This window comes from Vulpes vulpes, chromosome 14 (genome assembly GCF_048418805.1).
Source record: "Vulpes vulpes isolate BD-2025 chromosome 14, VulVul3, whole genome shotgun sequence".
NCBI lineage: Eukaryota > Metazoa > Chordata > Mammalia > Carnivora > Canidae > Vulpes > Vulpes vulpes.
The window spans coordinates 65781934-65798555 of record NC_132793.1 but is presented as its reverse complement, the minus strand read 5'-3'; the positions used below and the strand labels follow the sequence as shown (position 1 = coordinate 65798555).

Genomic DNA, 16622 nt, shown 5'->3' with positions numbered 1-16622 from the left:
CTGTCCAAACAATTGAGCTTCATCCGTAGCATGGTTAACAGATCCCTGAATGATAAATTTTTAAGGTGTGGTTTTTCAAAAAGGCATTTTAGAGGTTGTTGGAAGGACCTATGTTTAAAAGTACTAGCAGAGGGGCGCCTGGGTGGCTCAGTCGGTCATCTGTCTGCCTTTCGCTCAGGTCATGATCTCAGGATCCTTGGATCAAGCCCCGAGTTGAGCCCTGGATCGGGCTTCCAGCTCGGCGGGGAGTCTGCTTCTCCTTCTCCCTCTTCCTGCCTCTCCCCCACTTGTGTTCTCTCTGTCAAATAAATAAATAAAATCTTAAAACAAACAAACAAACATAAAAATACTAGTAGAGTTAAGAATGGTTTCACGCTTATAAATATTGGGGGAAAACAGTAGAATAATATTTTGTGACTTGTGAAAATTGTATGAAATTAAAAATTTCAGGATAGTTTCAACAAAAATCATGTCCTGCTAAGTCTAAAATGTTTACTATGTGACTCTTTTCAGAAAGTTTGCTGATCCTCGGTTTAAATGATTAGTGTCCAATGGGTTAAGACAACAAATTCAAAAATAAAAAAAAATTTTTTAAAAGACAACAAATTCAAAACTCTAGTTTGTTATCAGGCTTTTAAAAAACAAGATGGAAAATAAAATAAAATAAAAAATAAAAAACAAGATGGTTACACACCCATGAAACCACAATAATTTCCATCACCCCAATAGATTCCCAGACCCCCCTGTAGAAGCTCTCTCCCTCTGCTCCCAGAGCAGGGCAACCACTGGTCTGTTTTCTGTCCCTGTATATGAATTTGTATGTCTAGGATTTTGTGTCATAGAGTCATGCAGTTAGTACTCTTTTGTGTCTGGCATTTTTTTTAACCAGCATACTGATTTTGATTTCTACTGATGTTGTTATGTGTATCAGTAGTTTTTTTTTTTAATTGTTATGGGGTTTTTTTCAGCTTTATTGAGATATAATTGACAGATAAAATTGTAGGATATTTAAAATGTGTATTATGTGATTTGATCTACATATACACATAGAAGTGGGCCAGTTTGATTCATGGCCATAGTTTGCTGGACATCTTGTAAACTTTTTACTGTTAGACAAAACAAAAAGCAAACCTTTGAATAATCTTTTCTATGTAGAAAAACCAACAAGAAAACATGAAGACAATTTAACCATTTTGTTACTATTGTTGTTATTACTATCATTAATATTATTTTAGTGTATAAACTTTGGGTATTTCCAGTGCCTTTGGCAGAGGTTTCTCAGAATAAACCAAAAATGGTTTTAAATTATATTTTTAAGAAGTATTTAGAGATACAACATGATTTAAATAAATAATCATTGTACAGTTGGTATTTTTATAATTTTAATTAGAAAAATCTGTTTCATATTCAAAGCTCATTCCAACTCAGTTCTCTTTACCAGTTCTTATTAAAACCAGAAAAAATTGTTCTCGGGTTCCAAACTTCTGCATTATTCAGTTCCATCTCACTATTATTATGACCACCTTCAGTCTTTGTCTCTCAATCCTACCATCCAATTCAATTTATACTTCTGAAATTTTTCTAATCTAGGGATTCTCAAAGCAGGAGGTTGGTGAGGTCAGGGATTTGAGAAGTAGTCTGGTTCCTGATAAATAATATCATGACCGATTAATGTTCCATGCTTTGAAACTTAACAGAAACATGATGAACAATGAGAATCTCAGAGATGAACCTTGTTTTCTAGACCTCCACAGTAAGTTCAAGGGAAAAGGCTGAAGGAACAGGAATCCTACCTAGAGATGAGATTGCTGAGACATGACCTAGTAACTGTCCCTTGTTTCATGAATATTTATCGCAAAGAAGACTAACCAAATGTTTCTTATGTCCATAAGTGACATGCAGGAATTATGTCCTTAAGTTGCAGAGAGAAACTTTGCATGAAAAAAAAAATCTTATCTATGGTCTAGATATATATGATTAAAAATACATAAATTTGATATTGCTAGATATTATGAAATTTAATTTTTTAAAGATATTATTTATTTACTCATGAGAGATACAGAGAGAGAGACAGAGACATAGGCAGAGGGAGAAGCAGGCTCTCTGGGGGGAGCCTGATGTGGGACTCAATCCCAGAACCCCAGGAACTCAAACTTAGCCAAAGGCAGATGCTCAACTACTGAGCTACCCAGGTGCCCCAAGATTACAAAATTTAGAACAGACATCTTTCTAAGCCAAACCTTGAAAGTAAAAGCCTGCTAACTTGTTATTTTAGACCTAGGTGTGTGAAGTCGACACGCTAAGTCAACTGAAATTCTAGTGACTCTAGTGGTTCTGAATAGATAGTATCCCATAAAATAATAAGAAATTTTAGAACTTGATATAACCTATGGTGAACACTAGGTAATTGCCTACCCTATCCAAGTAATTCATAAAAACATTCAGGTAATAATTGTTCCTGTAGATTTCGAAGCATTTCAGTTTATTGACTAACTGATGGCCATCAAGATAAATTCTTGTTTCCTCTCTCTGATATGTTTAATGCACACATTTGATTGTGGGTTCTTATAAAAAATAAGAACATCAACAAAAGGGACAAACTGAAAACTAAAAGAGTTAAGAAGCAAAGAACAGGGGATCCCTGGGTGGGTGGCTCAGCAGTTTAGCACCTGACATTGGCTCAGGGCCTGATCCTGGAGTCCTGGGATTGAGTCCCGCATCCACCTCCCTGCATGGAGCCTGCTTCTTCCTCTGCCTGTGTCTCTGCCTCTCTCTCTCTCTCTCTCTCTCTCTCTCTGTCTCCATGAATAAATAAATAAATAAAATCTTAAAAAAAAAAAAGCAAAGAACAATGAAACTCCTGCTTATCTCACACCTGAGAAAAATATACAAGTACACAAATACTGGATTTATCTTTTCAGTTCTGCCATTGGCTTGAAATCCCTTGCCTTTGCTGCTAAATCACTAGTGATACAAAACAGCAGTAGGTCAGCAGCCCAAGAGGATGCGAAGCCAGAAGCAAGAGATCACAGAGACTTCTCATGGTTGTCTACCAAGGGAAGAGTCAAAGCAGAGAGCTGTGGAGCACTTTGAGTAGAAGTAACTACAAGAGGCAGCAGCAGCAATATACAAACCCACCCCCAGCAGAGAAGCCAGAGGCAGCCAGGAAGCCACCTGGGCACTCAGCACCTAGTAAGCCTGCCACCCAGAGGCGCACCAACCCAGAAAAACAGAGACCCAGCCCGGAGTGGATGCTTGGCTCTCCCATGAGAGAGTCTTGGCAATGTAGCATGTGAAATGGAAACCAAAACAAAATTTTATTAAGCAACTACTGGACTACCTATGGTGAGAGAAATAGAGGGCTAAAACCAACACATGCATCCAACTCACATCTGTCCCCACCCCCATCCTACTCTCTCCCACTGCTGAAATTTAAAAACCATGATCTCTTCTTCCACAAATATTTCTTAAGCTCTTCTTGTGTGCCAGGGTCCATGCTACAAAATTAAAAATACAATGGTGAACTGGACATAGGCTCTTGCTTTCTAGGACAGTACAGCTTAATGGAAGATACTCTGTTTTTTAATCCCAAATTTGTGATTTTAATGAAGATTTCAATTCTCTATTTTCTTTATCCTGTTTTGTGCACTTAGACTAGTTTTGTTTGGGCCATTTGTATGATTCCGTTGTCTATTTCTTAACTGGATTTTATAACAGATTTAACATTTATCTTGAGGTTTTGAAATTGTACATTTTTCCTATGGTTCCCAAAATATTATTCCTATTATTTTAATATCTTTATGTTTCAAGGTTTTAAAAATATGGAAAAGAAAAACAATAATAAATCCACATGTCCATGTTCCCATTATATAGAATTGATCATTATTTAATATACTGGCAAATTTGCTTTAGTTGAAAAAAAATCACTACTGAGAAAAAAGGAAAATATTATTATAAAGAATTGGAACAAAGAATAAAAGTATAAGAATTAAAACCTTTTTTTAAAGTAATCTCTGCACTCAATGTGGGGCTCAAATGCACCCCAACATCAAGTCACATGTTCTATTGACTAAGCCAGCCAGGCACCCTAAGGTTAAAAGCTTTTAAAATCACTTCAAACTGCACCCATAAATAATCCTCATTAACATTAAGTGATCATAATGAAAACAATGATAGCCAGGAGTTTTCCAAATGTGATAGTAAAAACCACAGATCCAAAAAGCTTAGAGAATCCTCAACACAGAAAATCATACCTACATGTATCATAGTCAGACTCTTGAAAATCTAAATAGGAAATCAATGTTCCCTTCACTTGGGGAAGTGAAGGGAACATTGCATACAAGAAAATGACAAAAATCAACATTATTATCAGAAATTCTGGAAACCAAAAGACAATGTGATGATATTTTGGGGCACTTGGCTAGCTGACTTGGAAGAGCATGTGACTTTTGATCTCAGTGTTGTGACTTGGAGCCCCATGTTGTCTGTAGAGATTACTTAAAAATAAAATCTTAAAAAAAAAAAGACAATGTAATGATTTGGGGACTCCCAAACAAACAGATGAACAACCTGATAACCTAGAATTCCATATCCGATGAAAATATCTTTTTAAAATGGAAATAGAATAAAGACATTTTCAGGCAGATGAAAGATTTTATTTCTAACAAATCTTAACTACAAGAAATGCTAAAAAGAAGTTCTGCAGGCTGAAGGGAAAGAAAAGTGATATGAGAAAAATCCGCTTCTATAGAAGGAAATCAAGAGCACTTAAAAGAGCAAATAAGACATTAAATACAAAAGATCATTTTTAAAACCATTCCTATTATATTCATATATATGTCATTAAGTCTCTTTAAATACCATTGGCTGTTTAAAAATAAAAGTGACATTAAGTGAACACACTAAATATTGAATGTCTAGTTAAAAGTAAATTTTAAATATGTAACCATATTAGATAGAGTTGCTATAATGTACAAGACCTAATTTCAATTTACTTGAATTTGTCCCAAGAAAAACTAAAATGGAAGAGGAATAATTGTTGAATTACAAAAAATTATTCTATACCACAAAAGATACTCTAGACGCACTTGGCTGGCTCATTGGAAGACCATGCGACTAGATCTAGGGTTTGTGAGTTCAAGTCCCACGTTGGGCACAGAACAGAAAGAAAGAAAGAGAGAGAGAGAGAGAGAGAAAGAAAGAAAGAAAGAGAAGGAAGGAAGGAAGGAAGGAAGGAAGGAAGGAAGGAAGGAAGGAAGGGGAGAGAAAGAAAGAAAAGAAATTATAAATACATTAAAGAATTAGAATCACTGTTTTTATAATCTAAGTATTTTAATTTTATAGTATTGATTGATTCTATGCTATAAAAGATGATAGAATCATCAATATTTAGATCTCCCACCTCCTCTCTCCCAAAGTTGGGAATTTTTTTAGTTAGTATTATGCTTTTTAAGTTGTCTAGACTTAACTTTTTCATTTGACCCTCTGTAATTCTCCTAATTTTTTTCAATATTGGTTTTATATCTAAATGCATAGATACAGATATTTTTATGATTCTTTTGCCATCTTCATATTCTGTTTTTTCCTCTATGGGAAATCCATGTCTTTATTGGTCATATTTTATTATCATGGAATTTGGGTTTTCCTCACCCAAGAAGATACATGGACTCTGCATTGCCTGCATTTTGTGTGTGTGTGTGTTTGATAATGTCAAATGCTATATTGGCTGGGTATAATATTCTTGGACAACTTTTCCCCTCAGAACTTAATAGATTATTATTCCATTGTCTTTTAACACTAGTAGTCAATTTAAAGAAGCCTGAAGCTAGTCTAAAATTTGTCACTTATTAAGAGATTGGCCTTTTTTTCTACTCGAATATCTTAAAGTGTAAAACTTAGTAAGGCTACAGTTTGGTATTAAGGAACCTGTATCAAAATTTCTCTGGTATGTGGTATTATACTTCAAGCTGCAGATTCAGTTGCATTTTTTTCCTTTTTTAGGAAACAGTTCTTATATTAACATTATGGATTTTTATTCATCTTCAGTGACATTCACTGGATTCCTTAATTCAGGGACAGCAGTGAACAATTTTTGAGTATTTTTTTTACCTGTCAGCCTCTTTAATTCCTTTAATCTCTTTTTTGCCTTAATTCACTGGAATTTGATATTAGCAAAATCTCTTTGTTTTCAAATTCTCTGAATCACGATATACCTTATTCATAGTTAATTCCAACTACTGACAGCATAGTTAGTTGTTCAACTTTTGTGGCATACAGTGAGATGTATGGTGTCTGTATAATCAATTCCTCATTGCCTATAGAACTCTAGCTTTGTATTCCTCAGATGTTTAAGTGGTGGCCCCACTATAATCTTTACATTTTAGTATCTAGACTGATGGCACATTAGACACCATCACCTACATATTTTTATCATGTATCATTGGTCAAAACTCTTCACCAGAAACTGAAATAAGTATGAGAGGTCATGCAGAGACAGTATGTCAGGTTGCTCAACACACTTAGCCCAGGATTGCTGAGAGCTCTTGTTGGATGGGTGTACTGGTGGAGGATACAGTGTGAAGTCTGTCACACGAGCTCCAATTTGCTGTGAGTGCATGATCACATTCAGAACATGAAAAAATTAGTGAGCTAATGCTTTGCTTTATTTAGCGACAATTTAAAATTAAAGGAATGGGCCTGGGCAGCTGTCTAATGGGTTCATTAAATGTATTTGAGACTTTGACCCCTTTTTTGTAACCTGAAGGAATTATGGGTTGAGAAAGACAAGGACCAGGAGGATTGCTGACTGAGAGCTTGCATGACTGATAGTTTAAATACCTGGATTCTGCTCTCCTCTGAGATCTTTTTACAAGCCCTGCAAAGATTAACTGCTCCTGTTTGAGGGCTGTATCGTGGCCCTTAAAGGGAGACACTCTCAGATTGAAGATGAGTCCTCCCAATTAGTGTGAAGTCCCAGATTTCACTTCCTTCAGGGGCAGGCAGCTTAATCAACTTCCTGTTTCACTCAGTTCTCTGCCTCCACTTCTCTGTCAAATATGTAAAATCGTAGTGTTGATTCTTTCCTACTTCACCTGGAACTGATAGAAATTATTGAGGAGCAGAGGAGCACCTGGGTGGCTCAGTCTGTCAAGCGACTGACTAGTGATTTCCACTCAGGTCAAGATCTCAGGGTCCTGAGATCAAGTTCCACCTCTGCTCAAGCACCGCAGGGAGTCTGCTTGAGATTCTTACCCTCTGCTCCTCCTTTCGCTTGCACGTAGGCTGTATATCTCTCTCTCAAATAAATAAATAAATCTTAAAAAAAAAAGTTATTGAGATAAGCAGCCAAAATTTCCTGCACATTATTTTGCTCTTTGAAAATGTTAAGAGCATTTATTAACTCTTTTGGACATTATGAACTCATTTGTGTCTCACTCAATGTTTGTTAATAAGTTTAAATTCCTGAATAAAAAAAAAATTTTTTTTTTAATTGGCCATAGGGGCGCCTGTGTGGCTCAGTGGTTGACTGTGTGCCTTCAGCTCAGGTCATGATCCTGGGGTCCTGGGACTGAATCCCACATTGGGCTCCCCACAGGGAGCCTGCTTCTCCCTCTGCCTGTGTCTCTCCCTCTCTCTGTGTGCCTCTCATAAATAAATAAATGAAATCTTAAAAAAAAAATTGGCCATAGTGGGTATGGTTCATCCAGCTATGATCTAACTAAAGACTTTGGAAGCATTTTTCATCTTTGTAGTAGGAGATCCAACAAAATAAAACAGCAATGCCCAGAAAGAATTCCCCTCGGTCAGCCTTCCCTAAGTAAGGAATAGGAACAACAGGTGGATTCTATAGGTCCTGCTGCTAAAAGAATTAAAAAAAAAAAATTTAACCCGTTATTTTGTAAGAGCTTGTTGTCTTTATGAGCAGCTTGAGAGGAGGAATCAGATGTTTTCTCTTTGCATTTCAGTCCTTGGCCTGGCACATAGTGGGTGGTCAGAATATTGGATTGAATACTTGAGATTCTAGATTCTCTCTTAAATTATTTTACAGACCAGCATACTAGGGAGAGCCTGAGATTTAACGTGCAGCGTTTGAAAAGGGATTTGTTTTTAGAAATCTCCACAGCTGAGTACTTTGGATTATGAAGGTCTCTTTTCTATATTTGCCCGACCTGGCTGGACACAGGCATATGTGGCATAATCTGCATTTAACCATTTTTTTCTTTCAATTTTAGCAGTGTTTATATTTCTTGAGGTACATCTGAAAGATCCCAAGTATTTACTGTATATGTAAATATTCTTTTAAGAAAAAAAAAGAAAACACATGTAGTTTTCGCATGCAAGTTATTTTCAGCAGGCAGTTCCTTTCCTGCAGCACAAAAGGCTAGATATAAAAACAAACAAGAGGGAATGTGCTTTTTTAACAAATGGGTCTTTTGAGATGGGTTTTAAAACATGGTTTTTGTTTCCTGATCTAGCTTTTACGCTATCACTTTGTAACACTTAGAGAAATCCTGAAATAAATCAGTGACATTCTCACAGTTTTAAGGCTGACAGTTTAATTTTTTTCCTGTTTTGTCTATTGCTGTGGCCAATGTAATTAGGTCATACCCATGTGAAAAATTACTTGTACGAGAAAAATTTTGGATGTGTATGTGTGTTTTCAGGAAGATTTGTTTCTGCTAACATTCACATCATCGTTTGCATATGAAACTAATTCGCTGATCTTACATAATTTAAAATATTAATGTTGAGTTAAAAAAACACAACCCTAATTCAAAAGGAAAAAAGTTTCTATTAAAATTTTATATTGTGGTAAGAGTAATTATATTTTAAAATATTTTTAGCAGACCACTGATTTTTTTTATTTTTAATTTTTTTTATTTATGATAGTCACACAGAGAGAGAGAGAGAGAGAGGCAGAGACATAGGCAGAGGGAGAAGCAGGCTCCATACACCGGCAGCCCGACGTGTGACTCGATCCCGGGTCTCCAGGATCGCGCCCTGTGCCAAAGGCAGGCGCCAAACCGCTGTGCCATCCAGGGATCCCCCAGACCACTGATTTTAAAACATATTTGTTAATTATATACATTGGATGCCAACTCTGGAAGGAGTCGTTCTAGCAGAAAGGGGAGAAAGACCTAATTTCTGGCAGTAGTCTTAGAAATGGCAACAGAGCTCGCATACTAGCATGCCCATCTCGCAGACTGTTCTTTAATTTCATTTTACATTAAAAATTCGTTGTAATTCTTATGCCTTTAATATTTTAGTAGCCTTTTTATTTATACCAGCAGATAAAAATTTCAAGCCCACAAGCATATTTATTGCTTGCTTTATTGCTTCCATACTCCTAGAAATGTCATGAACCATGGGAGAATGCAAACGTCACCAAATGAAGATACTTATTTGTCTTATGGAAAATGTTAACATTAACTCGTTTTCTTCTTTTAATAAGCTGAATGTCTTGCTTTCACTTCTGTGGATTAATTTAAGAATTTTAATAACTATTCTTACTCGCTTCCAAAACTTAAACACCAGGATTAACAGATACAAAAGCCACAGTTTAACTTATTTTATTGGCTGAGTGTAAAGGTCAAAATTACCAAGCATTATAGAAGCACCATTAGAAGTATACAGTAGACCCCTTGTAGATATCATGAAGGACAGCCAGTGTAGGCCATGTCTGGAACACAAATACAAAATTTGAGTTGCTCCCAGTGACGGAAGCTGAGCAATTGTCAAGAGTTTGACTGGGTTGAAAAAGAATTTAAAGGGCCAGCAGATCTTTCAGCACTCACAAGATAGCTTTGTTGTCTCCTGTAACATTTGCTGAGAAATAAGGCACGCTAAATATTAAGCAATTCCCCAGAATTCCTCTGAGTCCCTACCCAGTGATTCTGTTTTCAAATGAAATAGTCGGTGAGCTAAACAAAATGGGAAGGCTCAATTAGTGCTGCCCTTCTGGAAGTCTACAAGGTGATTGGAGCACTAGTACCTCATTTCAACCTTTTTGCTACAAAAAAAAAAAATGAGAATAAGTGAGATCAACAGGAAAAGAGTGGTTTCTTGAGAGGCAAGAGGTTTGCTTTCTAAAACAAGAGCTACACGGCTGATCAGATATTACTTCTGAAGTTCTGTTTTCATGTCTTAGTAGGGCTGGATTTCAGAGTCGCTTGTGTTCTAATCAAGAAAAATATGATTTTTTAGGGAGAGGGCAGTTTCCCCAAATAACACCGAATCACTTTTTTTTTTTTTTTTTTTTTTTGTGACATTCAGAAATTTACAGGGGCCTCTTGCTCGGCTTGTAATATGTTCTGTAATTCCCTGCTTTGGGTAGAATTTGGAGAACGCTTGTAGAAAATTGACTGTGCTTACAAATTACAACCACCTTTATTTTTCAGCTGCGGAAGCCGGACTTCCTTTAACAAGCTCGTGTTATTTTCTTTTGCAGGGACTTTATGTTTTTGTGGTTTATTTCATTCTACACAACCAGACGTGTTGCCCTATGAAAGCCAGCTACACAGTGGAAATGAATGGGCACCCAGGCCCCAGCACAGCCTTCTTCACACCGGGGAGCGGCATGCCTCCTGCTGGAGGGGAAATCAGCAAGTCCACCCAGAATCTCATCAGTGCTATGGAGGAGGTGCCTGCCCTCGTCCTTGTTCTTGCACTTGCTCATGCTGTCCCCTCCCTCCCCTTCCCTCTCCCCCTTTCCCTGCCCCCCTCACCAAGAGTGACAGTTAGAAGGCACTATGTGACTTTCAAACCCCTTTCCTACCAATAGCCTCTGATCTATGGTATTTGATTGGCTTACTCTGGTATCATGCCTGTTATCTAATTCTTTTTCTTCCCTGTCCTGTGAGCTGTACTAACCAGCAGTTTGTACTGGGAAGTCAGTGCAAAATTTGTCATCACTTTCTTCAGAATCTTCCTAATTTAACGTGGCAGTGACTGAATCTGCTTCGGAAATGGTTTTTTTAAATACTGTGTTCTTCCTAAAAATACTGTCTCAGCTCTCTTTCTTCAGTCATCCCAACTCATTACTTTGATCCCAACAAACACTCAGTGAAAAGAAAATAGGCTAAAACTCCCTTTAATTTAAATACCCGAAAATATTTTAGGACAAAAGCTTGGAAGAAGGCTTCAGCAGCACTACTAGGAAATCTATCTGGGACATCCTCTGCGAGATCCACCTCCCATTGTCCTCTGCATTCTGTCCATCTCGTTTTGCTTTCCAGCGTCTAAATCATATTGCAACCAACCTGTCAGCAATGCTACCCATAGCCCCGGGACCACCACTCAGATTTTAAAACCTACCTGAAGACATTTGTCCAGTCAGTGATGGTATGCAGGTCCCTGGCCAGTTCTTTAATGCCTCAGACGTGCTTGCTTATACCATTCCTTACATAGCTCATATTCCCTCTCTGTATTAAAGAGCCAAGGGCGTGGTGGGGCATCTGGATGGCTCAGTGGTTGAACATGTGCCTTCAGGCTCAGGGCATGATCCCGGGGTCCTGGGATCCAGTCCCACATTGGGGTCCCTCCATGGAGCCTGCTTGTCCCTCTGCTTATGTCTCTGCCTCTCTCTGTGTGTGTCTCTCATAATAAATAAATAAAATCTTCGAAAATAAATAAATAAATAAAGAGCCAAGGGGAGGGGCGCCTAAGGGGCTCAGTTGGTTAAGTTTCCAACTCTTGATTTCCCTTCAGGTCATGATCTCAGGGTGGTGAGATTAAGCCCTGAATCAGGCTCCCCGCTGAGCACAGAGCCTCCTTAAGATTCTTTCTCCCCCCTCTCCCTCTGCCCTTCCCTCTTCCCTCTCTAAAAAAAAAAAAAAAAAAAAAAAAATTAGAAATAAAAAAATAAGGAGCCAAAGGGAATAGTACTTGTGTTTGCATCCTGAAAAATGGCAGGCAGCTAAAGTGCATCTGTCTGTAAGTTAATGGCTTATAGATAGATAAGTAGGTAAAGAGGTAGGTGGGTAGAGAGATAATCTATCTGCTCAGTGATTATTTTTTGTCTTCCATATTAATGTAGAAAGGAGTTTTATTCATGTCAGGTTAAAATTAAGGTTAAGTGATCACAAGTCAAGTACAATATTTAAGAATTTAGTTTTTAGTACCCTTAAATGCTTGGAAATATAACACCATTTCTATATCCCCAAAGTTCTTAAAATGGAACTTTTTTCACATCATATTTGATACCAATAGAAATAGATCTTTTTGGAATGAGACTTAAAAAAAATTTTTTTTGTCCTTTTGATTGTGTACCCAATGTAGCATTTGTCTACATCTGAGCTATACAAAACAATAGCCATTAGCCATGTGTGGTTACTTAAATTCAAACTCAGTAAAATTAAAGAGCATTAAAAATTCAGTTCATCACTCACCCTGGCCACATTCAAGTGCTCAATAGCCACATGGGTTCGGTAGCTGCCATAATGGAGAACGCAGATTTAAATATTTGTGTTGTCATAGAAAGCTCTGTTGTGCAGTGCTGGTCTAGATGTTCAGCTTTTTACTGAAATATTTTAAGGTTTAATCTTCTCTCACATGATCTCTACAGTCCTCAGGTCACTTTTCTCAATACAAGGCATCCCTGCAGTCTCTCAGAATACCTTCTGTTGGGAGGGAGCAGCTGTGACAGTTTAATTCCTGCGTCTGAGCCACCACTTGAATGTGTGTGGGGGGTGTTGCATGATGCCAAACCCTTAAGTGTGCTCGACATTCCTCAGAGGCTTAAAATTGGCCTTGATCCAGCTGTCGATGAAGGACTGTCAGAGACATTCTAGGAAGCCCTGCAGAGAAGGGAAGGCATGAGGAAAGGAAAGATTAAGGGATTGGTTATCAGTGATCTTGAGGGATGTGGATATATTTAATCATTTCAGGTGAGAACTATCTTTTTAATCATTTGATCCAAGGATTATGTGAATACATTATAACTGGAAATTTCACTCCCCTTCCCCTCTTTTGTCCACCACGCCCCATCCCTCCCCTCCAGTTCTTAAATTCTTAGCAGTTTTCTTTTTATACATCCTACAAAAACATAAAACATGTTGTTTGGGTTAAAAAAATAATTTTCTTTCAACGCATAACAGCATAGAGATCTATAAGTAATTTTTTTTTAAGATTTTATTTATTCATGAGAGACAGAGGGAAAGGTAGAGGCACAAGCAGAGGGAGAAGCAGGCTCCCTGCGGGGAACCTGATGTGGGACTTGATCCCAAGACCTGGGGAGGACCTGAGCCAAAGGCAGACACTCAACTACTGAGCCAGCGAAGTGCCCCTATAAGTAATTCTAATAGAGAAATTGTTTAGGATCACCAAATTGGGTTCTCTCTAAGGACCAAAGGTAAAATTAAAGATAGATCTCTAAACAGTTCAGCAGTCCCTTCGCTTGGCTGTAATGAGAATGTGGAGCTAAATTAAATATCAGAGTAAATATGTATGTATTGATATTATGGTTTCCTTTTCCCACTACTCTCCCCCAAAAAGGTGCCCCCTGACTGGGAGAGAGGATCCTTCCAGCAAGCCAGTCAGGCCAGCCCTGACTTGAAGCCAAGTCCACAGAATGGCGCCACGTTCCCTTCCTCCGGAGGATATGGCCAAGGGTCACTAATAGCCGATGAAGAGTCCCAGGAGTTTGATGACTTGATATTTGCATTAAAAACTGGTATGTATGAAAAAAAATCCTGGTATGTATGAACCCACAAACCACATTAGAAATAGGCACTCTTGCTGTGCTACAACTTGTATCTTCTTCCCATGAAATTGCAGAAGTACAGTCAGTCACCCCTTAGCACATCCTGATTCTCATGACCCATTCCTAATCCCAGCAAACTTTAGGATATTTTGTTCTTGGCACCAAATATAACACAACCTAAAAATAATTTACAATTTGCTCTTAAGAAAAAGGCATATTCTGACTAAATGTAAATATCTCTGCCCTGGAATCCTGATATAACACCAAGATACCACTGAGACAAATTTAATATTGTAAAGACAATCTGGTGGGGATCTCACCCAGAGAATTTTGCCTCTGACCTGCCAAAGACACCGGGAGTGTCTCTGAAGCAAAAAATGTCAAAGGCAATGTCAAAGGCAAGATAATGGGCCACATATAGTTCTACTGCTTTCCAAGCACCATCATGTATCATATTTCATTGGTTCCTCCTACATGTTCAACCCCACTCAACCTGTGACCCTAATGGATGGTTGTTCTCAAATCAAATATGCAGGATGTTTTCTTAATTTTTTTTTTTATTAACTAAACTACTCCTGAATGTGGGGCTAAAACTTATAACACTGAGATCAAAAATTGCGTGCTCTACCAACTGAATCTGCCAGGCACCCCTACAGTTTTTTCTCTTTTATTCTTTCCCTCAGAAAAACCTCAAACTGCCACTGTTATAAAAATTACAGGGCAGCCCGGGTGGCTCAGTGGTTTAGTGCCACCCTCAGCCCAGGGCATTATCTTGTAGACCCGGGATCAAATCCCACATTGGGCTCCCTGCATGGAGCCTGCTTCTCCCTCTGCCTGTGTCTCTGCCTCTCTCTTTCTCTCTCTCTCTCTCTGTGTCTCTCATGAATGAGTAAATTTTAAAAATATATATTTAAAAAAAATTTCAGTGAACTTTTCATTTCTAGATGTACAAGCAAGAAGATATGTCCTTACTCAGATGAACCTATTAAGATAATTATTCAAAGTGCATTTTACTGTATATACCCTATATTAAGAATAGTGCCTGGTTCCAGAGTGGCCAGGTGGGACACCTCTGTGACCCTTAATTTGTTTATTTATTATTATTTAATTTTTTTTTAAAAAAAGAGAAAAGAAAAAAAAAGAATAGTGCTTGGCACTTGGTAAAACTTTTGTAGATATCATTGGAAAATGAATGAATGAATGAATGAATGAATGAATGAATGAAAAAATGAAATTTAGAGTTTGCTTGGTGGAATAGACAGTCACACAAACATGACATAAAGAAGAGTAAGTAAGTAGTGAAACAAGTTACTAATTATTCAAAAGATCAAGGAAATTTTTTTGAACTCTCTCAGTTGATTCTTGAAAAATATGTGGTTTTAAATAGGTAGAGAGTGGACAAAAGGCATTGCAGACTGAGGGAGTAGGATCAGCTGAAGTCCAGGCCTTACAGGTGCGTGGCCTACAGGTACTTGGGGAGAAGCAACCCTGTAGCGTGGCTGGGGTGGAAGGGGAGTGCAAGCCAGGCAGCAGGAGAAAGGCCCACAAGGTAATTTACCTGCATTGTTACTGACTTACTGTAGTCCCCCAACTGGGTTTTAGTGAACAACCTCCTTGAGATATTTATAGTCATCCTCAATGGGAGGATCCTCTGACTGAGTATATTTGGGAAATTGCAAGGATTCACAATTCACATTAGCATTTAGCAGCTCTGAAAAGTCCTAGAGTAAAGAAACCCACTTCACTTAATTTAACCTGGTGTTTCCGGAACACATTTAGTAATAGATTCATTTTGTGGGAGCAGAACACTTGCTGGTATTTTACATAACATTAAAATGCTATTCAGAAGCCATGCTAAGGAGTGGGATTTTTATAGAACCTAGTGAGCCATGGAGGTTTTTGAGGAGAGGAATGGCATGTTCCCACTGGTTTTTGAGGCAAAATAACTCTTACAAAAGTATGAGGAATAAATTTAGAAGCAAAACCAGAAAGGCTGGGAGATTATTATAATTGTCCAAGGGAATGAGATTTGGGCCTCAGATCTGGGGAGTGGAAATGAGAAAGAGAGGATGAACACAAGAGGAAGACTGAGGGAACATTGAGAGGACAGTCCCCAAAGACTCCTGCTTCTCACTTTGGTGGCTGAGGAATTGTGTAAGGAGCATGTATTCATTTGTTTTAGGGGGAAACTGATGAGTTCAGATTTGGAAGTATTGGTTATTAGTCCTGGGGGTCTTAATTATTCAGGGTTGAAGGATCTTAGCTGAGGGTGCAGGCTGGAGGTATTTGACATGTATCCATGTAGAGACTACATTCAACACTGTGGGAATAGACAAGTTTGATCTTGGGAGAGTGAAGGAGAGAGAGAAGAAAAGGGAAGAGAAGAGGAAGGGAGAGGAGACAAAGGAAGGGCAATGAGAAGAGCATCCTGAATAATATCTCTAAAGAGTGAATAGGGGCAACCTGGGTGGCTCAGTTGGTAAAGTGTCCTTAAGTGTCAGTTAAGTGTCAGTTGATTTCAGCTCAGGTCATGATGTCAGGGTCGTGAGACAAGCCTGGTGTTGGGCTCTGTACTCAGTGCAGTCTGCTTGAGATTCTCTATCTCCTCCACTCCCATCCCCCCACCCTTGCACTCCACGCTAGCTGTCTTGCTCTCACTCTCTCTGGAACATAAATTTAAAAAAAAAAAAAGATGAGTGAATAGAAGAGGATCCCACAGAGGAAACTGCAGCATAGTGAGAAAGAAGTAAAGAGAGAAGTTTCATGAAGGAGGGAATGAACAGCTGTCTAAAATGTTCACTAGCAGGACTAAAATGGGTCTTTCAGATTACTAGTAATTCTCAGGGACAATTATGTCCCCAGCACTACAAAGTTGATGTTGTGACACTGGAAACATAAAATGAATTCTTGCAGCATAATTAAA

The 16622-nt window shown here is 38.1% G+C and overlaps 1 protein-coding gene across 1 annotated transcript in view; it reads left to right on the top strand.

The window, feature by feature from the left end:
• Positions 1–16622, top strand: part of ADGRV1 (adhesion G protein-coupled receptor V1) — a 529718-nt gene that overhangs the window by 506733 nt on the left and 6363 nt on the right. Inside the window, exons 88-89 of the mRNA XM_025992909.2 lie at positions 10448–10639; positions 13492–13669. Of these exons, the coding sequence (XP_025848694.2) occupies positions 10448–10639; positions 13492–13669 (370 nt within the window). The remainder of the gene's footprint in view (positions 1–10447; positions 10640–13491; positions 13670–16622) is intronic.